General features: G+C 35.1%; 1 protein-coding gene across 3 annotated transcripts; it reads right to left on the bottom strand.

The window, feature by feature from the left end:
• Positions 1–291: 291 nt before the first annotated feature.
• On the bottom strand, positions 292–24,059 carry LOC110713355 (THO complex subunit 1-like). Of its 3 annotated transcripts, XM_021891810.1 has the most exons (21): positions 23,933–24,059; positions 23,494–23,651; positions 21,974–22,048; positions 21,375–21,468; positions 19,331–19,476; positions 19,154–19,225; positions 14,012–14,084; positions 13,877–13,942; positions 13,745–13,791; positions 12,005–12,076; positions 11,767–11,892; positions 11,611–11,676; positions 10,386–10,427; positions 9,230–9,346; positions 7,717–7,793; positions 5,825–5,891; positions 5,646–5,717; positions 5,496–5,546; positions 2,865–2,924; positions 2,629–2,778; positions 292–987 (listed from the first exon to the last, which is right to left on the bottom strand). In XM_021891810.1, exons 2-21 carry the CDS (start codon positions 23,641–23,643, stop codon positions 724–726), a joined length of 1,887 nt encoding a protein of 628 aa, XP_021747502.1. In that variant the 5' UTR covers positions 23,644–23,651; positions 23,933–24,059; the 3' UTR covers positions 292–723. The 3 variants fall into 3 exon arrangements, with proteins under 3 accessions (XP_021747502.1, XP_021747504.1, XP_021747503.1); XM_021891812.1 differs by lacking the exon at positions 23,933–24,059 and having other exon boundaries at positions 21,974–22,068; positions 23,494–23,575; XM_021891811.1 differs by lacking the exons at positions 21,974–22,048; positions 23,494–23,651; positions 23,933–24,059 and adding an exon at positions 21,605–21,793.
• Between the last annotated feature and the right edge of the window lie 359 nt (positions 24,060–24,418).

Here is a 24,418-nt window from a genome sequence, read left to right as displayed (position 1 = left end):
ACCTAAGACTTTTAGTACAAACTCAATGCATTACCACTATGACAAAGCTAATTTAATATTATTTATTGCATTAAAATTGTATTTAACCCATAAATTTACACACATTTAAATAAAAAAATAAAAAATTTGGGAAGGCCGGTGCCACCCAGGCCCCTTCATAGATCCACCTATGATAGTATGTTGTCAATAGATGTTAAGTAAAAGCAAGGGCGTCTGTTCGTCACATTGGATGAATCTAAGGTAGTAAACCTAGATTTCAAAAATCGGCATGATAAAAAATCCAAGTACAAAAGGACCATTAAATCCTCTAATAATTGAAGACATTACTAATATCTTTAGAGAACAATAACATTGTGTATCTGTTCTATTTTTCAGCTGGTACAATACAAAGCTATTAAATAAAAGACGTGACAAAATCAAAAAGGTTGGGGTTACATATTTCAAGATATACAAATGAGCTTTCTTTACCCTCTTGTATAGTATTAAAATGGTATCTCAAAGCAAAAATATAGTGTGCAGAGAAACTAGTTAAGTTAAAACTCATAATGGAAGCAAAGCCGAAAAAGAAAATAAATAAATTAAATTACATGCTCCATTCTGCTTGATAAAGCTCTCTGAATAATGAATGTAACAAGTCATTCTAGCTTCTTTAATTTTGGATGTGAGAACAGTCACTGCAGTTCCAGTATACGTCCCGAGTATCTAGCATCCAGATATGCAAAATCAACCTACTGCGTCTAGATCAACATCAGCATCTGTCTCTCCATCAATTAACCCTGGCTCAGGATCAGCTTCAGCGTCAAGTTCTCCAGCTTCTTGTGCATCTGGGGATTCAGAACTTTGCTTAAGAAAATCATCTGGTGTCGGGGTCCCAGCTTGAGAATTATTTCCAGTAATAGGTGTTGAATCAAGGTCCATTGCAGCTGCTGGGGCATCAAGATCATTTTGGCCACCTTCGCCATCCATCTCACTTACAGAGTTTAAAGTCTAAATGATTTTGGAAACATTTAAAAAAAGATTTAATAATATACAAGGAGTACCAGAAAGTTACAACTCAGAAAACATCTGGATATAAATATTACAGGAAATCAGGAAATGTCATATGTTCATAGCAATTGTTGTACAAATTAAATAGGTGATTGCACAGACGGGTGCGTTATTAGTCTAATTCCAAGTATTATACATATAAAACAAACCATAATAACTTTACTTCAATATGTGACATCGGGACATAAATTGTTCCATAAATAATTTCCACAAAATATGTATTCCCTATTTCAACCAACATATGAAGTACTACAAGTACATACTGAACCCCAAGCATATTAAAAATAGGAAAAATAGAAATTAATAATCCCACATTTGCTCTATCTTCTCTTAACAATCCCACCTTTTGATTATTCCAAAATAATCCCACCTTTTACCCTAATCTTCTTCTAACAATCCCTGACCTGTTGGATAGTTTTGGTAACCTGTTTTCCTAAGTTAGTTGCCACATGTTGCTATTTAACAGGTCTATTACATTTTTTGTAAAAAAAATAAAATAAAAGAAAAAAAACAACCCCAACCTGGTCCCACGTATGGCCTGAATGACCAATCAACCACCGCACCCCCACCCCCTTGTGCTGCCCTGGGATGAATGGCCACCCCCTTTCCCTCCCCATCCCGCATGAACAACCCAGCCCTGCTTTCCCCTTCCTCGCCGGCAGGAAGCCCCACCCCAATCCTCACCTCTAACTTCTTTTCATTTCACTTTAACATGTGAGTTCGTTCATTTTGATAGGAAAAATCATCTAATAACGAAATTGACTAGCAATAAGTACACTATCACAATCACTAGTCCACTACCATTAAGAATCCATCAAAATTCAATTGCAGGATTAATATCAAATTCATCACCAGCACCTACATCTTTGGTATATCATAATTGACATTAATTTATTAGCTTAAAGTATACGATTTCCAAAATAATACAACTTCAACTTTGTATTTGTTCTGAAAATAATCACAAACAACCCAAATACTCTAAATGAAACCAAAAACATAAATTAGTCAGCGACTAAACAAGTAAATACAACAATTAGGAATTAAAAAAGAGAAATTGGTATTACACTTCGGTGTGGGGTTGCGGATTGCGGTTGGAGGGTGAATTGAAATCGCGTGGGCTGCTGTGAGGTGATTGTAGGCAGTGGCACTGCTGGGGAGGCTGGATCTCGGTGGTTATGGTGGCGAGTGTTTATTTGTGTGGTTGGGGTGAGTTGCGTGAGGTGTGTGGTGATTTGTGTGAGGTGGGGGTAGGGAATTGGGGAGGAGTTGGGAGTGGGGATTCGGGCAGCAAGCAGCAGGGCTGGGATTTTTGAGGTTGGGTGATTCAGGCGGCACAGGATGGAGGTGGTGGCAAGATGTGTAGGTGGTGGACTGGTGGCCATGGTGAGAGGAGAGAGACTCTTGAGAAAAAAAAAAAACCAGTTTAACCGGTTAAAGGTCAAAAGGACTGTTAAAAGAAGATTAGGGTAAAAGGTGGGATTGTTTTAGAATAATCAAAAGGTGAGATTGTTTAGGGAAGATGGAGCAAAGGTGGGTTTATTAGTTTCCATTTTTCCTTAAAAATAATGCAAGTCAAAATACCTGATTTTCTTCAGATGGAGGTACAGAACCCTTAGTTTCATCTTTCTTCACACGTTTAGACTTGTCATTTGGCTTTGCCTGATACTTGGACCTTACTTCAGGAGGCATGAGTTCCAGGGGAACAACCCCTTCAATGCCAAATTCAGTGAACTACAAATGAAACATATTGGGTTCATTTTTATTTACAAAGATGGTTTTAATCTCTGAATACATAAATAAAAGGCTATTAACCATACCCTAGAAAAATCTTCCAAGTCCTGCCGCGCAGAAAAACGGAGACCTTTCCAACAATAAACCTGCACAAACAAATGAATAATCAGTATGCCAAATTAATGAACACTACGACACTTTGTTACAATACTTAAGGAATCCATGCTCTAACCAATCCTTTACTAATGAACCACAAGTGACAAAATTACTCCATGGCTAAACTATAAGGTACATAATACGTCCAATTTATTCACCACATGACATTTTAGGGTTATATTTTGTTTGCTTCATGCCTTCATGGAGGTAAATGAAAGATAGCACAAAGCAAGGATTAATGAAGTCAAGAGACCATTATTTCCCCTGAGGATAAAATATAAGTAAAAAGAAAAAAAAAAAGGATTTTACCCAAAGCCCAAGGTCCACAAGAGGAATAACAGTCAACTTATATAAAGTCATCAAAAGATAATTACAACAAAAGCAATTCCCTATATCAAGAAGCTACATGAACTAGAACCCTAATACTTTTTTAATAACTGTCTGGCTATGATTAGATTACGAGCTATCAAGAAAGCCATGGCATTATCTTGATTATACATGTTTCCTATCATGGCCAAGGTTGTAAACCATTCACAAGTGTGAATTATAAATTTTTGGAAATGATTCACATCATGATCATGATTTGTGAGCCAAAGTTTAAAGGATTTATTTTTTTGTTTTTGGGAGTTTGAGGTCACAAAATTGTTAAAACACAACGATAATCCCAAGTTTAGTCCACAAAAGAAAAATAATCCAAAGTTAGACAAACCCTCAAAATTATCCCAAGTGTTTTATGCTGTCACATAAGTGCTCTAACAATAGATGGAGTTCATGTTCGGTTTGTCTTCAATTAGTTAAAATCTCTACCTACCCCCCCCCCCCCCCCTTCTCTTCTTTTACATGCCTATTAGCCTTACCCTCCACCATCTACCTACAACATATGAAGAAAGCTTTTTTTAATTTTCTAGGGTTTGTGGTAAAGGTGAGTCAACAGAATATTCATTTTACCCATCATAAGTTCACCCATGTGACAATATTGGAAACCTATTGTTCAGGGAAGTTTCCTAAGACGGGATTATTCTTATCGGATTTTCCAAAATTGTTATAATGTAAGAAATTGTAACCATATTGCAATACAAATTGATGTGTAGCTTTTTATACTACCTCCGTTGGTTTTTTAGTTGACACATATACCTTTTTGTGAATTTTTTTTTTTTTTTTTTTTTTTTTTTAAGTTTATACGTTTCTATTTTGAGTAGAAGTTATATTGATAAATGTAAAATTTACCCTCAATTTCCATCTCTCTCCTCCCCATAATAGACCCACACTCTCTCTCCATTACTCCCTTTAACTCCTCCATATCGCCTCTCCTCTTTTACAGGCACACTCCCAACCACCCATCTACCGTCATCTTTGATTTCCCGAATCCAAAATCAAGATGAATAATATCAATCATTTTTTATATCTTCAAAATTCTCCAACATCATCAACAATATATGAACTTTACATGACTTCATCTCCCACACTTGACTACAAATTCATTGGAAAAAAAAATTCTCAATTTCTTCCACATGTCCATCTCAGTCTCCACCTTCAACACTCATCAAATGAAGCGACCAACCTTTGAAATTTAGTGAAGCCAAAAAATCAGTGACTAAAAAAAGTTAAAATTTCCATATTAACAATTAAAATATGGAAAATTTTGAGAAAAGAAAATCGAAGGAGTTACTTGAATAAGTGCCCGGAGCCTTGAGCCTTTTTCTCTCCTTTGTAAATGGGTTTCTCTTTCTATATTCTCTTTTTCTCTCTCCTTTGTAAATGGGTTCACAATTCATTACCACCAAATTGATATTAAGATATTCTCATCGAATATAAAAATGATGCTCATGCATCAGTGCATCACTAAGCAAATGGACCTCGCTTCACGTTCCATCTTGTATTTTCTGGGAATAGGATGGGCACATTGCGCATACTTCCTTCATATCTTTTTAGTTGACACATTTCATTTTCACATTTTCCAACGCATATAAACAAAAGTTTGGGAAATAGACATTTTTAGACGAATCTAATAACACCCCACATGACTGTTTTTTCTTAAGAATAAATCACAAATAGAAGTCTAATTAACTTGTGTGTATAATGCCCAAATTTAAATGTGTCAACTAAAAAGAAATGGAGAAAGTATATCCTAAGTTGGTCATCATGTCAAAAAGGGCAATTTGCAAATCACATATGAGGGTGACCATTTGAGTATATTCAGGGATTTGCTGGCAAAGGCTTGACTAAAATATACTGATTAATAGCTGGCATTTTCATAAGTCAGTAGTATGAAGTCAACTATAATTTTATTTGTACTGTAAATAACAGGCAGGTTTGTCGGAGCTCTGAAAAAAAGATTGTCAATTAGATATATAGATTACATATATAATTTAAAGAGACAAGTCAAAAGACAATACTGAAACTAAAGGCACTCTCATTAGTCTAATAATATCGATTTCAGAGTTAATAAACCCGTAACTCTATAAATTATGACTTATGTGCTTAATCTATCAGTCAACAGAAACTAAAAACATGTAGTATTTTAATCTCAACTAGCTCATCACACGAGAATTGTAAGCTACCTTATTGTTTTTGTGATGGTACTCAGCTTCTATACCAGCGGACGGATCCATCTGTTATCACAGATCAATATTCATCACTTATGCAACAGAAGTAATATTCATATTACCTTTAAATACATAGAAATATATATATATAGAGAGAGAGCTTACATCATCAGCCATTGGTTTCCAATAATCTGTGACAGCGGGAGTCTTAACTCGCTCTGGATCAGTGAGAGCATTCTGTAAAGAAGATGCAGATTCAATTATAGCAAAAATCAGACAAAAAGAATAAACCAGCAATATAACACTCTGCAACATTATGCTAGATTTATGGGTAACAAACAGACCGGATTCTGATCAGCCCATTTCCACAGCTGAGATAATTCTTTGTTCCCTAATCTCCACCTTGGTCGACTGCAGGGACAGAATATTTCAAACATTTTAAAGTATAGCCAAAATTAACCACTTAGATTAAAAAATAAGCATAAACCCATCAGAAAAGCCCAAAGTAACTTGATCTAATTTCTGAAAGATACAGTAACTTTCTCAACAAATAAAAATTACTGTTTTTATTTAAGTGCATCGGTTTGACCAACAAAAAGTTTTAGGAGGATGAGTTGAATGTAGTAAAACATTGTGTGCATTAGGTTTGTTGTGGAAAAAAAATTATAGTTATTAGTTTAGTTAAAAGCAAGATATGTGAGAGGGGAGAGAAAAATAAAATAAAAAATAAAAAAAAATAGTGGGGACCATGAGATGAGGGAGATATAATATAAAAATAAATAAATAAAGAAGTAAATCTCCATTCCATGGCAGCCACCTTCACCAGCTCCACCATACCTACAAAAAACCACCTCAACATCAACCGCCACCTTTATCTCTCCTCTACTCCGCTACTAACATCCAGCCTCCTCCTTTCACGCAGTCCTCTACCCTATAGTGTACAAAAGTTACCAAAAAAAGAAGTCACGGTGGTCGAAGGTTCCAGATCTTAAACCATTATAACCAAACTCGACCTCCAAGCTTTTGATTTTGTAGAAAATTGCTCGTGTGTGACGGTCTATGTTACATGGACTCGGGTATGTGTGTCTGACACGGACACGTGTCCAAGTGTCCGATTCGTCAATTTCCAAAATTTTAGGACACGGGGACTCTGTCCTATATTTGGACACGGGTGCGGAGACACGGCACTTTTATTTTTTGCAAAAAAAATTATACATTACAAAATATTTTAATACTCATAAATTTTAAAAATTAAATTTTTATATCATATTCTTGTAATAATAATTATATGATTACTATTTCTTGTTATAATTATTCTAGTACTTTCTCTAAAATGAATTTTTTACTGCTGTAAATATTGGGTAATGTAACACATAAAATGATAAAAGTAATTTTGGTTAAAGTTAGTAGTCAAAAAGTCAAAAGAAAAACAAGTGGTATTGAAAATGACATCTGTCCTATACCCATTACCCTACCCCCTACCTTTCTGACAGCCCACTCATTTCCTCTTCCTGCCTTTCTCTCTCTCCTCCTCCTCTTTCCTTTTCACTCTCTGGTTTCAATGGAGTCGAAGAAAATTTCGCATACAGCCCTAAAGTGTCCGAGTGCAAATAGCCGAATCTGACACGAATTCTGTGTCCGCGTCGTGTTGTGTCGACACGGACACTTTGGGATTTCAGCCGAGTCCGGTGAACATAGGTGACGGTGATTGTAGGAGGGTGGGTCTTGTTTCTCTCCTCTTGTTTCTCTTCTTTGGCGGTGACCGGACAGTGAAGAAATGCACTATTTTTCAATGGCCTAGATGGTGGAGTAGGTGGCTCTAATGGCGGACCTGGCGATGTAGGTGGTTTTGGCAGTAATGTTGGTATTGGGGAAGGGGTTAAGGGGTTAGTTGGAAGAGCTAGTGGACTGGGGTAAAATTGTGTTTAGCATTCTTTTCCACCCTTCCTTGATATGTGTGCCTAAATCTAGTGGGTCATGTAAAAAACACAGAGGATGTACTATTGTAAACAATGTATCTATAGTCATAAACTGCAACAAAAAAACCTAAATCAGAGCAGTTTTATTAACAAGTGCTTCCCCTTGTCACAAGAAAACAAATGCACATAATATCTTCACAGATACTGAAAATCTATCAAGATGACCACAATTTGGTTGATCGTAACAAAAATTTAGCCAGTGATCCATGCTCTAGGATGGAACATAAAAATTTATCACACTCAAGATAATTTCTTACCGTTTTTTTGTACCATCTACCTTCTTCTCCAGCTGTTGTTTTTCAAATGGCGGGCAACCATCACGCTTCCACCAAACCTGGAAGAAAAATAGATATGAACAAACTCTTTTTTTAAGAGATTATCACATAGGTGACATACATTTCGACCTCTGAACATTTGCCCCCTCCAAATGTTGCTGAACGTGGGAACGGCAGTTTGGCTGTGAGGCTAGGGATAACAATTCAATCCGAGTTTGATTTGAACCTAACCCGGCCCGAAGAAAAAAAAACGATTTGAATCCGTCTAAAAATATTCCAAAATCCAAATACAACAAAATAGATCCAAATCCGAATAGGAGGCGGATCGGACTTGGACCCTGCGCGAAGTCCGACTGAGTACAAATACGTATTGAAAGACACTTTAAAAGATACTTAGTTGATGTATGAGGATAAGCTAGTAGCAATTTATATCTTGGGATGATTTCTTGTTTGTTATTAGCAAAGTTAATTTATAATTAACATACGTATGTTTAGATTTTAAATCCTAGGTTTTTCTAGAATCTTTTACGCACTATTATGATGTAAAAAAATTATTAGAGGCAATACAAGAATTATAAGTATATCACACATTATTCTAAAAAAATGCACTCGGATCAATCCGGATTTTCGAATAAACCGACCGGATTCGTACCCTTAAAATGTGAGTCGGATTTGGACTTGAATCAATCATATTCAGATCCGAATTTGGACCCAAATCTACAATCCGATTATAAAATGATTGGATTCGGATTTAACCCCATCTGACCCAAATCTAATCCATTGCCATTCCTATGTGAGGCTGCAAACTCAAAGTAAAATATAAAAAAAAAAACCTCCTCATTTAAATGACTTTATCATCATTAACAATGTCTTAGTCCTTAAATGATTAGGGTCAGGACTAACATAAATTGTCACGAGGAACTATCCGTAAAATGTGCAACAAAGAAAAACAAGTAATAAAATGAAAGTAGAAGAAAACAAGAGAAAACGTAGTGAGCAAGGGAACTAGAAGTATAAAATGAAACCAAAATAATGGATATAAAATTTGCAATAGTAATTAAAAAGACTTTGGGGAATAAAAGAGAGTAAATCATGAAAGTAAAAATTAAAAATAAAATGAAAATTGAAAAAACCTTGAGATAAGAAATAAATGGAGATGCATAAAATAACGAGTTTAGGTCATTATAAAATAGAAAAAGAAAAAGGAAAAGAGAGGAAAAAAAAAACCTAGAATTAAATAAATTTATTAAGCATATATCCTAGGCGTTAGACTTTCCCCCTCCACTTTGCCATATCCAACACCATATATTTCCTCAAATCTCTAAAGACTGATATAAATGTAATCACCCTCCTCTAAGTTTTCTTAATTCTTCCCTTACCTATCACAATCCCATCACCTAGCAAATATTTAAGCCTCCTTATAGGTGCCTCACTCGATTCATTAAAATAAAAATTAAAAAATACAAGATTTTCCAGAGGGTTATGGTATGCTTACCCAATTTTTTTCACGTTCTAGAATATGCTCAATACTACAGAGAAACTCTTTCCCTCTAGGAGGCGTCACTTCAAGAAGATTCTTTACACGCTCCTCGTAAGTCTTTATTTCTTCTTTCTACAATCAGCAAAAAATTTATAAAATCATTAACATCAATTAAGAAGCAACATCAGTGCTAATTTTACATAAAATGGCAGCATAAATATTGCAAAGATAGCATCGAACTGGGAAGTCGAAACCCTTTATGACATACATATAACAACTTTTTAAAAAATTTACTAGTTGACAATTCACAATATAAAGGGTCAAAAATTGTGCATTGAAAACTTGCACAGCCAAAATGGAACTACTACATATAAAATAAATTAATTAAATAAATTAATCAAAAAATAAATAAAAAGAGCAAGTAAATTTTTTACGGTGAGACTGACAAGAAAATTAATAAATGAATAAAATCTTAATAAATTTAGCAAAAGATGAGTAAAGTTCAGCAGCACGGTACCACTTCAATTAAGGTTATGTATAAACATCCTTGGTATGGTACTTAAGCATCCAGAAGATTTTCTGCTATCATAGAACCAGACATCCTAAGATCATTTTTATTGCTTTACTTGATTTAATTTCATTTTATTAAGCTAACCCCAAACAGCTTCTCTATTTCTCCTCATTTTTGGAGGGATAAAAGTTCTTACAATGAAATGGAAAGTAGTAAAATCTGGAGAGAAAGTCTGTTCCTCATTCGACAGACCCTATTTCCACTCCCCATTCTATTTCATGTACTGAAGCAACCCAAACAGCCATAGTAATTTTTGAAATAATTCCTCTGTTTCATTTAATTTACCACAGTTTGACTTTCATGATTACCAATACATATGTTGCAAATAATACATTTTCTTCAAAAAAGTAAAATTTATAAAATTTATACATATTTTTTATAAGACCTCACATGATTATGTTTTTCTTATAAGTCATCTATGGTATAGTATGTGAATAGTGTAGCAGTCAAAGTGTTGCATTAAAAAACAACGTAGGAAGTATGATTCCATTTCCCATCTACAATCCTCGTATGACAACAACATTTGCAGATATCAATGATTAGAACTATAGAAGAGAAGGAAAGACTACAAAAACTATCAAGCATCAACAGATACTTAACCATTGCTTCTGATGGTAAATCTTTATCACTCTTTCCAGGGGGCTGCAAAAAAGTAAGAGAAAACAAAATGTAAGTAGTCAGGATAGTACTAAACCAAAGCACTGAAATCCACATATGAATCACAATCTTCATCTATTGCCCATGCTTTTTTACCCATAAGAAAGATTATCAAGATGACCAAACATTGCACAAAAATCAAAATGGTACCAAAAATGTAGATGCAATATGGACTTTGAGCCAAAGCTTCCCTCAACACTCTCTGTGTCTGCAAACCATCTATATTTTGAAAGATACAATTGTTCTCACCTAAAATAGAAGGTATAAAAAGTAATATATTCTTTAAATATGAAACATGCCTACCAGGGCCCAACTATCAAGGGTGATCCAACCCAGTTAGACCTTAGACACTTTGAGAATGGGGAATACATACAAAATCCAACCTCAAAGTGCATCTAGTTGCCTAGAGATTGTTTCCTACAATCTAAAGCCCATATATCATAATATTCTATCCACATGAAGATCCAAATAGTGCCCCTTAACATTCAAAGCTTATTCTAACACATAAAGAGTTAACTGAAAAGATTTAAAGATGATTAAAAAGGGATACAAATAGTCAATTAATTAAATGATGACCCACATAAAGATATGTATTATGTACAAAAGGGTATTTAAATTAGTGATGCAAATAAAAATGAAATGCTTATTTCACAAAAGAATTGGAAAAAAAGAGAGGAAGGTTTGACAAAATTAAAGCAATACAGTGACTGGTGAAGTGCAGAAAGATGAATGCTTATACATTTAACAAGGCAGATGGGAAATAGATATATGCTGAAACTAGCAATAAACCAATCTTTCAGCAATATGAACATTTCATATTTCAGAGCCCATAGCCAGTAGATCATCAGCAACCAGTAAATGAGCATTGACTTATCTCGAGTCCTTTAGAATTGTACAAACAATGCAAAGTTGCAAACTTTCTCCTCCCCCTCCTAACACCCCACCTCCTCTCCAAATAACAGAAAATGGGGGGGGGGGGGGAGAGAAGGCTCCAAACATTATGTAAACTACATGAGATATCTACACAGCTAATACTTCATTCATTCAAGAAAATCATACTGATCTTCCTCCATACTTCATTAAAAATGCCAATGGATAAAAGCTTTGTATCTCACAAACGCGTTTTTGAATGGCCGTCAAAGCAGGCCAAAAGTAAGTACCTACCTACCTTGACATAGTCAAACAATATCAAGCATTGTACAAGAACATGACGCCAGAAACTAGGATCTTTCAGCTGCAGCAAAGAAACATTCAAATCATTTAATCACAGCAAAAGATGTTAACCTCTAGTCCATATAATTTGAAACTTGGTGAAGAAATTAACCTCCAAGCCCATCAGTTTACTACTGGTCAGATATTTAATATTGACAGCTGCCCCCTCTTCTTCAAGATTATTAGCATTTCCCTCCTCATCACTTAAGGGTTGAGCCTCAAAGGTATTTAGAACAACCTAAAAGAAAAGTCAAAAGAGATGCACAAATGATACCCCAACATTAATTGAATTTTTGCAATAAAAATAATATAAACTTCAAAACAAAATAATTTGAATATGCATGGACTACCGATAAGCTTGATGTAAATCTGTGCCACTTCGTAGGATTAACAGTCAAGGATGGAGGATTACAGAAGTACTCCTGAAAAGCATGGTAAAAAAAATCAACAAAGAAGAAAGATGTACACAAAAAAATTATCAAATCAGTTATCCGGAGTAAGGTAAATTGTACAGTCCTTAAACTTAAAATTTAATTGTGAACATTCTTAAACTTGAACTGGCTTTAACTTTTAATCCATCATATTGCATCATTTTAAGCAGCAGCATGCAGGTGAACAGTGCCTGAGGGTGGCACTAACTATATATGGGTTCCCGCATGGCAAACGAATGCAGGTAAAGAAGCTAGTCCATGAAAATAGTATGGGAAGTAGGATGTGTTTTGGGACATTCCATGGCAGCTCTTTGACAACGAAAAGCGGCATGTGTTTACATAGAAAACAAGTTGGTTGGACAAAAGGTTTAGTTAGGCACTTAGGTATAAGGTGATTGAATTTGTTAACTTAATGAATTAAAATTAGATTCTGTTGTTTGAAATCTGAAACCCAAATAACAGATGGCTTGGCTGATATTCCAACAAAATTTGGACGAATGTACACTTCAATGAACATTCACAGTAATAAAATCTCGTCCTTATTGAATCAAAAGTCCTGTCTCAAGACTACTCCAAATTTATTCTAGTATATATCATTGTTAACAATTTTCTTTCAAAAAGATATTCGCTTAATCCATCCTGATATACGCATTCATAGCAAAGTTCCCAGAATCATTATCCACTCGGCAATCTGCCTCAATAGTAGTTTGTATAACTTGGAAACAACTGTTTTAACAGGATGGAGTGTCTTGCAAGTCTTTGACTTAGATTCCTTAAATAATACTCAATATTAGAGAGAAAAAGAAAGCACAAAACTGAAGACAAGATGTCTTTGTACAAAAGGATGGAGGGTAAAATGCTAATAAGGTATCAAGTCCTAGTATAAAGGCCATGGAAAAGATAGTCCATGTCATAGTTCATGTCTGACTTCAGATTTTCTAATCTTATACTCCAGTTTTTCACAGTCATTGCCAACCAATGCATTGACGATAGGTTTTTGTTATATATCAATGAAAAACCTCAGGAACAATAAATAAACCTCCCCAATCTAAACATCATAAAATTGAAATCACATTAATACTTTTGTGGCTCAAATAAGGAAAAAATCCTAAGAAAAAGACGCCTATAAGAAAATCAGATACTCGAAGCCACCTCCTGAATTGAAAATTATCGCCTACAAAAACATCTCCAATCATGTCAATCTTATAATTCAACTTCAAGTCAATGTTTTCCAATTAAATTATCTCATTGGCATACTAAAGTTTCATGATGATGCCAGTCTTCACTTTCAGTTCTGGTACGTTTTTTCAGCAATTTAGGGGGTTCAGACTTTGGGTTTTTTTTTTTTTCAGTTCTAATACGTTTTTTTTTTTCAGCAATTCAGGCAACTTAAACTTTGTTGTGGTTAGCAGGCGATTTTATTTAATGCACCAGGGTAGTGCTAACAATTTGTCCTAATCTCCCTGAGTTAGACTTGCCTCACAACTTTTAGCTGCATCTTTGACATAATTTTTCAGATAATAGTTCAGCTACATGGCTCAAAAAAGACTTATACCAAAAGAAATTATATTCACAAGGTGAGCAAAGAATGTCTCAGCCAACAAAGAAATTGTATTATTGCTCAAGAAAGCTATAAATCATATACTATTCAGTATTCACCTGCAAACTCCAGAACGTCTTGTAGAAGTTGAAATCAATAGAAATGCCTAAAAATAAATGAAGGGAGGAAAAATCCATCAGCTTCTGCGTACTTAGAACATAAAGGTTTAGTGCTTCTGAGTATGGGAATACCATTTGGAGCTTCTTTCTCATACTTTGTTTCATTAGATGTATTGAAGACTCCCTTAATATTCACAGCTGTATACATCAATAAGAACATTAGATAAATCCATGGTGCCGAGTCCAATATAACAGACAAGAACAAACCTGAGCGCTCAGACAGCGGGAAAAAATGTGCCAGAAACATAAGAATCCGTCCACAAAATACAACATCATTTGCCTGCTCCAATAGTTTAAACATCACAATAAATTGTAAGAAGTCACTTCTCATCCGTGATAAAATTAGCTACTTCAAAGTTCAAATTTAGTTCATTTAGTACCACTGCACAGCAAAAAAGGGAAAAATCACCAGCCAATATTCAAAAACATCAACAAGAGAAGTTATGGCAAATTTCTCAGCAGTGTCCAACTTTACAGAATCTAATTAAAGTATTTTTATGTGGTGCTGAAGCCTCCAGGAACTCTTTAATTTGTATCTTACAGAGGATAATTATGAAGCTAAAGATCCTCAAACACGTTTTTTTATAGTCAGATTCAACAACAATTGAAAATAAAACAGAGTTTAAGGTAAGTAAGAAAAGTCAAAGTAGGGAAAAAAAAGTATTTATTGTTCAGATTATATAAAAGTAAAAGAAGGGGGGGGGGGGACAAAAAACAGCAGTTAAGGAAGTCACGTGCAGAATAAGGGCTAGGATCAGATAAACTCATGCCCCAGCTATCATGAAGAATTTGATATACAAAATCAAGAAAAGTCGAGCATCATTCAGAACACTATTTACGAGCTATACAAGAACCATTTATTCTTTTTTGAAGGATGTACAAAAGCTTTAATATTAAAATAAGAAAGAAGAGAGAGCAAGCGAGCTTAAAATCGAGATATAAGGAACCTATACCCCTCAATAGTTTAGTGGGTTTCTTGCTTTCAAGTCATCACTAGATTGCCAACAAAACCATCTTCCACTCTTCGTCAAACCGATCTTTTTGCATCCTCTTTTCCAATCCACACGAACATCTTTCACAGAAGAAGGCTGGACCAAACTCATCCCAAACAAGGATAATGATAAACGCCAATTAAAAGCAACCCAGGCATAAAGGAGTAAACAGTAGTTAACATTCTTGTCATTAAGTGAAACTAAAATAGCTTTAAATGAGAAAAATCCTCTATTTAATAATGCCTAAGAAAAAAAATTTAAGCTTTAGGAGTATCTTCAATCTTCCAAATATCATTGGCAGGGAACACCAGCATCCAAATCCTATAAAGGTAATTACAAACATAGAAAAAGAGCCTCTTGCCATGCTGCATTGCTGCCAAACCAATTTGTTATTCTCCTCCAACTTGATCTCCTCAGCAGAAAGATTTTAATAAGAAAACAAGCACATTTTCATTCCAATCATTTAAAAGTCTCCAAAAAGAAACATTTTCATGCTACTGACTACCATGTTGCACAAAACCTTTTGAAATAGCATCCTCAAACACAGGCACAAAGCAAATAAGAATACTGCTGGATATTGAATTTTTCAGGTTAATCCCGCAAAATGACATGCCAAAAAAGACCCCTTGCACCACTCTTTCTCTTGCAATTGACCAAGGAACCAAAAACATGCAACCCTCCAAAAATGCTTATCCATATGTGACCTCCATGAGAAGAAGACATCTTCTTGCTCCTCCAATGTTTTCAAACTTGATGATGTTCTTCCACAATGCATTATCTTCATTCTCAGATCTCCAAAGCCACTTCACCTTACGCACTTAAAGGCTTAATTCGTCATACACTAGATCACATATTCTCATTTTATCCAATGAATACTCCTATTAGAATAAGCCCATAGGAAAACCAAATCATTGTTTTACTAAGAAGCCACAAGGCCCACAATGTCCATGGTAGTGAACATGAAAATTAAGTATATAAGCATGTTAGAAAGGGTACTCCTCAAGTTCTCATCAGTTAATCTAACTCTTCCAAACAAAAGCTTTAGTTTCCATACGATAAGTCTTTTTTGAAATTCTCAGTAATAAGGTCCCAAGAAGAAATGCAATTCAAAGTTCAAAGAGCAATAAGAGGAAAACCAAAACAGGATGAAAATAACAGAATTCTCCGCCCCACAACCAAAGACATCAGCTTAAAAACTTCAATTTGGAACCTTGACAACCAGGAAGACTGGGATCAGCAAACCCTTTATGTATCATCACCAAAGATGAGATGTGCAAGATGAGATGTTGAGAAGCATTGTTTCCGAAGAATAAACCATAAAGTCCATCCTCAACGTCTTTTGCCACCAATCTACTCTAAGATGTCGTCACAAGTCACAACGTGAAACGAAATGGAGAAAGTGGATCTCCTTGGCACAATCCACAAGAGCTTGAAAAGAAACTTGCTGGCTGCCATACTCTAACACTAAAACCAAGTTGTAAAAATACTCAAATGAGCCCACTCCCTTGCAAAATATTTTATATATATATATATAAATATATATATATATATATATATATATATATATATATATATAAACAAAAGTACCAATTATAGAATTAACATCTAAAAAGTCCCAAGAAGCATGATCATAAGCCTATTCTAAATCTAGCTTACAAAACAAACCATCACTTAGTTATTTAAATGCACAAGGAATCTGTTGTGCAGCTGGTTTGGCTAGGAGAGCATAGCACACACATAAGGCACACTTTGTGCAATAAACCGTATACTACCTCCGCTTCAGATTACTCACAACAAACATGCTGCGCGCAGACTCCTAGGCAAAAGATCTTAAGTGTAGTTATTGAAAAATAAGGGCATATACTTGAGTATTAATCCAACCCAAAAACAAAAGAAAAAACAAATTTAACAAAAATTAAAATAATTAACCCACAACCACCATGAAACCACCCCCCACCACCACCACCAGCTCCGAAACCACTCACAACCACCACGATCAGCACCGAAACCACCCACCACCACCACCACCAATGAAACCACCCACAACCCAGCCGCACAAAACACTGAACTAACCACCACTAGCCGCACAAAACACCAACCAAACCCACAAACCTACCAACCCACAAAAACCCACAGATCTGAAAAACCCACAAAACCACAAAAACCCTTGAACCCACCAACCCACAAAACCAGCGAACCCACTAACCCACTGATCTAGCGAACCCACGAAACCCTCACATCTGAAAACCCTTGAGAATGGGTCGGAGGAGGAGAGAGAAAACTAATGGGGATGAGGAAGAAGATGAACAAATTTGATGATGAAGAGAGAAAAATAATGGGGATGATGAAGAAGATGAAGGATGATGAAGGTGGCTGGGATGATGATGAATTTAGATAGAAAGGGATTGATTTTGGTGGAAATAGTTAAGTTAACCAATGTTAGGGTTTAAGTTAATAAGATAAAATCAGTTTTTTAATTAGGGTGTTTAAAAAAAGTAAGGGTAATTTTGTAAGATCACACAAAAAAAACTTACTAAAAAAGAAAAGCAATCACTTTGTTGCAAGTAATGTGAAGCGGCCATTTTTTGCAAATGTTGCGAGTAATATGAAGCGGAGATAGTAGATCATTTTGGTCTCAATTTTTTTTATTGCAAGAATCGCTTCATTATATTTCATTTTTTACATGGGAGTGGTTTTAAAGAAGAATAGAATAAATAGAAGATGAAACAGAAGGATTAGACATATAACTAGATAAGAGAATAAGGGGGTGGACATCATAGTTGTGTCTCATGCTCTTCAAGTACAACTCACACTGTTCTCACTGCATCATTGGGTAAAGTGATAGGAGTGGTGCCTCATTGCTCACCCTGAGAAGTGCTTTATGAAACTAAGATAGTCTCCTTCACATCAAGCAAATTATTATACTTTGCTTGACTGCAACAAGACTACAAGAGCACTACATTATTTTATGGCTAACAAACTCACTAAGTCACCATGTCCTTACCTTTTTACCGTCAAATCTACACAATAATGCTGCCAGTTAGTCTGTTAGAGCAAGGCTGGATAGTGTGTATAGAAAGAAAGTAGGAAGATTTCTTATATTTTATTGATATGTACAAGAGTGCTTTATATAGGGGTGAGGGATGCCTTCTACAGTATTGTGATGCAATGAAGAGTCACAACTTTTGGCATTTCAACTACTCCTAATAACTCTAGTACATTCAAGTTTATTCACTGATTTCTTCACTAATTGCTGAACACTAAAAGTCTCATTTACTAACATTTCTCCTTGAGACTTTTTGCCATCATACCAAGCTTGAGTCCGAGAAACTCAAATCTGCATTTTGGTAAAGCCTTGGACCCTTGGTCTAAATGTCAGCGAGCTGGAACTCAGTAGGACAATGAATCAGCTTCACTTCTTTCTCTTGTTCAGCTTCTCCAAGTGCATAATACTTGATCTTCATTTGCTTTTTTACTTGGATCTGGAGTGTTTTCATGGATTTCGAAGAAGCAAGAAGTAGTAGCTCAATCCACAGCCGAAGCCAAGTACATTGCAGCATTGGCAACTATTAATCATATCAGAGCAAGGCTGGACAGTGTGTATAGAAAGAAAGTAGGAAGATTTCTTATATTTTATTGATAGTTACAAGAGTACTTTATATAGGGGTGAGGGATGCCTTTTATATTATTGTGATGCAATAAAGAGTCACAACTTTTGGCATTTCAACTACTCCTAATAACTCTAGTACATTCAAGTTTATTCACTGATTTCTTCACTAATTGCTGAACACTAAAAGTCTCATTTACTAACATAGTCACATGAACTTAAGTATTGTCATTTGAATCCTTACAACACAAAATAAGGAAAATAAAATCAAGCCACTAGAAACCAGACAACCCTTTGGGACAAATTATGCTATCCAAATCCCTGTATCATATGCTTGGCAAGTGGCAACCTGCTAAATTTGGGGCAAGGTTTATTCTAAATGAACATCCAACTCACAGTTTTGTTCAGAAAGCTGTTCTTGTATGGTTCAGCAATAATTGCAGGGGCAAGTATGCTATAGTGGAATAAGAACAAATCAATACTAGAACTAAGTGGCAGAGGCATGGAGAATAACAAATCAACGCTGGCAAAGAACAACAGAAGCATCAAGAAGAACGTACATTCAGTCAGTTTGCATCTTTGCAGTAGTTAAGGTCACAGATAAATCAACAATCACACATAATAGAAAATAACTAGAGCCCTTTTTCCCCTAAACGATCTCATACTACAAAATCAATGACCATATACAAAGCATATGAGTTGTGACAAATGTAAGAACGATGTAATACAGCATAAGTCAGATATTAGAACCTTTGACAAACGACGAAGCAGTTGATTACATGTCCTCAGCATCACAAGTTTGCCACGAGCAAACAGTTCTTGCTGCTCATTAAACCACGACATTCATCAAAACAAAATTAAGCAGTGATGCAAAATGATAACATAAAAGCCCATAACATAATTACAAATGTGCACCATAAGAAATACCTTTCCAAGTAAGTCTTGCTTGCTCTCTATGTAAGCAAAAATGTCTTTACAATTCTTCATGGTTGACATTTCAGTCAAATCTTCCAACAGCTGAAATATCATGCCACCCTCCACATGTTCCTTCTCACAAAGATACAACACAATATCTGTTGTGAAAGAACACACAAATATCGACTTATGAGAAACCGGGCATGGTCAATGAGAAAACAAATCATTAAGTAAAAAATTCAATGTTCCTTCCTATCTCATAAGCTAAAGCCCTATTTCTTTCTGCAGTTATCTCAAATTACATGATCCCTTAATGTAAAAGCAGAAAATAGTGCTTAAACTGATTTGTATTCCTCCTATAAGGATAAAAAGTGTTGATAGTCCACTCCATTTTCATTAAATTCAAAGGCAACACTTTCCTAAAGCCTTAAAACTATATGGCTTGAAGAGATTATTTAATAATTGTTTATTCACATGCAAAGAAGACTTACAATTTACAAAGGCGAAAAATATTCGACAAATTTTAAAAGTTCCAGGGTACACTGACATTTAAATACAACGACAAAACCATAGCCTTTTTCCTAAGATATGAGGTCAATTACATGAACTGAGAGTCTACTTCATGTGATCATCCACAAAGAAGATTCTCCTCCATTCACTTCTATCTAATGCAACCTAGTAAGCTCACTATCACCATGTCCTTTTTTACTCTCTCAACCCAAGTCATCTTTGATCCTCCATAGAGTAGAGTTGTCTCCTATAGCACCCACTAGGGCTTTAATTAATGACTCAATCAAAGTGTTACCTCCATCTATCCTTAGTCCCGCCAGCTTGAACAATAATTCCTATGTTTTTGTCCTTCACACAATTCACCATACAAAGGTCCTTGCCAGCATTTGCCTTCTCTTAACTCTATAAGAGATCCCTTTCACCACAAACCTGAACTTTCATAAACATCTTTATACACCTAAGCTAAAGCCTCTCGAACTACTTCTCTTGCCTTAACTTTAGCTTCCTCACATTTTCCAAAAGTTTCTTCATCTCAGCATTTTCCTAAGGCCAAGTAGCTGCAAGGGGTCAGCCTAGGCCTTTGATCACATATGCTCGAAGGAAGCCCAAGAGTTGGAATTCTGTTATGAGTTTGTTATGGGGTTTTGGGTAATGTGGTAATTTTGGGAAATAAGTTTGTTATTCTCCTTAGCTGTAGAAGATGCTAGTAGCTTATTACATTTATATATAGCAGTTTTGTAATAAGGAGGATTATGAAAAATATTGAATAGAGTGGAGTTTGTTGGAGAGAATCCTTCCTCTCGAAAGAAGGAAAGTTGTATTGGATAATTACTTAGATTATCAATACATCATATCAATTTGAGCTTCCTAATCGTCTGTGTGTTTGTGTGTGCTCTGTTTTCTGATGTGAATCCTAGCAGTAGCATTCTCTCTCCTTCTTAACCACTAGTCAACAACATCATTCCACCAAATTGTGTCCTTGTGCATTGGTGATTTCTCACTTGATTGCCAAAGAACCTCCTTTGAAACTCTACAAATGCAAGCCTTCATTTCTATCCAAGTTGAGTTCCGATTTTCCTACGCTAATTAACATCTTATAAATTTTACCTATCATAGCCTTAACATTGGCCCCTTTAAAAGCTCGCCTTCAAATCCTCTGATCACCTATTTTAATGCGAATATCAAGAACTATAAGTTTAAGTTGTGTCACTACACTTTCCCTTGGTATCACCTTACAATCAAGACGACCCTTAACCATTCTCCTAGCCAACAAAAAGTCAATTTGGGTTGCATTTGCTCCACCACAAAATGTCACCAAATGGGTACCACATTTTTTGAACTATGTGTTGACTAAAATGCAGCACAATACATAAATGTTGCAAACATGTCGGAGATAACAAAGTCAAAAGGCAGAGATCCATCAACAATTAACAAACTTACAAACTTTAGTGTAGAATATACAAACAAATTCCAGCCATGAACAGTACTCCAACAAAAGAATGCAAGTATCTGAAATCATAATCTCTAGAAAAAAGTGTGGCTGTACCAAGAAGGCGAGGAATTTGACCCTGTGCAAGAACTCCTTCAGCAATGGAACGACCATAATGCATGGTTGGCTCTCCGGACTGTACTGCACAAGACTGCATCAGGACACCAGATACAAGTCAAACTTCTGTAATATTTTTTTTGAAAGGATAATTTTTTAAAAGAAATGAAGAAAAAAAAAAAGAGACATGCAATGTAAGTAATATTCACAAAATAAATAAAATGACATACAGTGTTAATAAATTTCATCAAAGATAGTTCTGTATTCCTTTTGGAACAAAAACACACTGTCCACCATGGAATATGGAATACCAGAATACCAACAGTGCACAGAAAGTATCTGGGAAAGAATAAAGGGTCATTCCATAACCTATGTTGACACTTAACTAATAGTTTCAGAGACATAATTCATCAAAACAAACAATTACTTTATCTATCATTTATGACCTAGTTGTTTGCTAGTTAGCTTTGCAAATATTTGGTAAAACACTAATGTAAAATTGAATAAAAAAAATTGAGGATAAAGTGTAGAATTTGCAGTCATAAGAGCCACAAAAAGGAGCTAACATGGTTCAAATGAAAATTAGAATGCATCCATACCACCAACTCTTGGAGTAATGTCCGTAGAATGTTTTCTAGCAGCTGATTTTCATCCAGAACTAACTTTGTTTGCCTCTGAAAAAACACAAATTCAACTGAAATCAGCCAACAGACATAACGTAAAGAAGCCAATGGCACATGAAATTTACTATGCAATGCTATTTAACAAACACTGATAGATCAGAAAGACAGCACCATAACACTGAACTGAGTCGAGCAGTCCAGCCTAAGCATTGGCAAACAAGAACCAGAGCAAATTGGTTGATGCAATAATTATTGAACAAAGACAAATTAAACCCCTTATTCAAATAATGTCAACTAGTTCCCCATTCTAAATGTTTTAGCAACAAGTTGGTATACACTTCCTCAGTTTTTAATTTCTTTTTAGTTACAGCCTTTCCATTTTCACGCTTTGCAATGCTTAACCTCAACCATCATATCTTAAAACATCGTTAAGTAATAAATTGATATAATGAATGACAATATTTCATCTTACTTTTAAATCACAATATATAGTTAAAGTAGTTGTATGAACAGTGTAAAAACAAAAAAGGAGCAACTACAAAAAATGGAGGAAGTATTACAAATATACTACAAAAGAGGTAACTAATATATTGCTCTTGTATCCTTATAAGATGATCTCCTTAACAATTTGCAAATAATCTTTTTACCCAAATACATTGTTCCAATACCTCAAAATAAGTGTATGAATAGACTTTACAAAGACATTCTTTATACTAAATAGCTGGGTGATTTCCTAATTCCCATCCTCTCATCATCACTTCATATGTGTGGTGGCATAATGGGAAATCTACTTATAAACCACATATTAGGATATGTATCAACTTACCCAAACATCCTAAAGTAGTATAAGTGACTATTAATTCGATCGGCGTAACTTAAAGGAGTATAAATTATAAAAATACAACATACCGAAAGCTATTCAAGAACAAACAACATGAAATGAAATGCTTCCTCTGCTTCTTAATACTTGCAACACTTCTCTTTTCATGCTTGTCAATGCACTATTTCAATCGTTAATATCTTTAAAATCACCAATGTGTAAAAATTATAAAAATTTGATATTATGAAAGTATAAATCGAGACGAGTAAAATAATATCCCACATGACTATATTTTTCCTAATGTATAAATCACCAAAGCTAGTTAAAGTGATATATGTGAATAGTGTAAAAGTCAAACTTTTGCAAGTAAAAAAAACGGAGGAAGTATTAATTTGGGTGAATGGATAAAAATAATCATTGCAAGCACATAGGGCACAAAGCAATAACAATTTGAACTTCTTTTCATCAAATAATATAGAAAGAAACTAATAATCAATACACAATGGAGAAAATATGTATTCCTTCAACAAAGCACACAACTAATATTTACTAATACACAGAAAAACACACGCTCAAAAAGTATTTCTATCAAAACCAATGACTTAAAGAGCAAATATAACAGATATGATACCACCAATAACAAGAATTGCAATTAAATATTATGGAGAAGAATCACCTGGGGTTTAATGGCTTCCTGAACAGTTTGAAGGGCAAATTTTTCGGGCGGCTCGGGATTTAACAAGGCTTTCCTAAAAATCTCCTGAGCAGGCCCATCCCCCCTGGTCCCAAGGAGAAAGGGTTCATTCTCATAGTTTCGTCCAGACATTAAAAAGCCTGCAACACATTAGCATCCAAATTTAACTAAATCATCAAATTAAGCTCGAAAAATCACATGAAATTGTTCTTGCTTAAGAATAGACACATAAATTGCAAATTGCAAAATTCAATCAGCAAAATTGCTCGTTGAAATATTTCGTTAGTTTAGTAATTATAACCAATAGTTGAATAATCCACTGTAGAAGAACCCTAACTTCAATGTACTGACAATTAAATTAATGATAGTGTAAAACGAAATCATATATCATGAAATTAAAATAAAAATAAGAACATCTTGCCTCAGAAGTTACTTCAATGGAGGAGAGAAATCTTCGAAAATTCAAGGCTTTTGAAATGGAAAAGAAGAAACCCGCTACAATGGAAAACTCGGAGTATGCTCAGTGGCGGAGCAAGTCTCAGCCCAGCAAGGTGCTGTGGCCGCTTTGTCCAAGTACAGGGGCAATATCGGTATTTCATAACTTTTAAAAATTTAAGTGATAGTATGTAGGTACTTTGTACGTATGTATATACAGATATAAAAGGCTGAGATACCTGTTCGAATTCTCGCTCCCCGTTTCAACTGTGGTCATCTTCTCTTCTTCCCGCTCTGTGCTTAGCATAGTTAAACTTCACCGCAGTTCAGGTTTCTCGTCGGTTGTTGCCCGATTTTTGAGTGGTGGTGTAGCGAGAAAGACTTACCCTTTCCAATGAAGAACAGAGGTGAGTGAATTATCAAAATCGTGAATTAGGGTTTATGTGTCAGGAGTTTTGCGACATGAATGTGG

Source organism: Chenopodium quinoa, unplaced genomic scaffold, assembly GCF_001683475.1.
Source record: "Chenopodium quinoa cultivar QQ74 unplaced genomic scaffold, ASM168347v1, whole genome shotgun sequence".
NCBI classification, from domain to species: domain Eukaryota; kingdom Viridiplantae; phylum Streptophyta; class Magnoliopsida; order Caryophyllales; family Amaranthaceae; genus Chenopodium; species Chenopodium quinoa.
The sequence above is the reverse complement of the archived record's forward strand: the minus strand, read 5'-3'. Positions and strand labels throughout refer to the sequence as shown.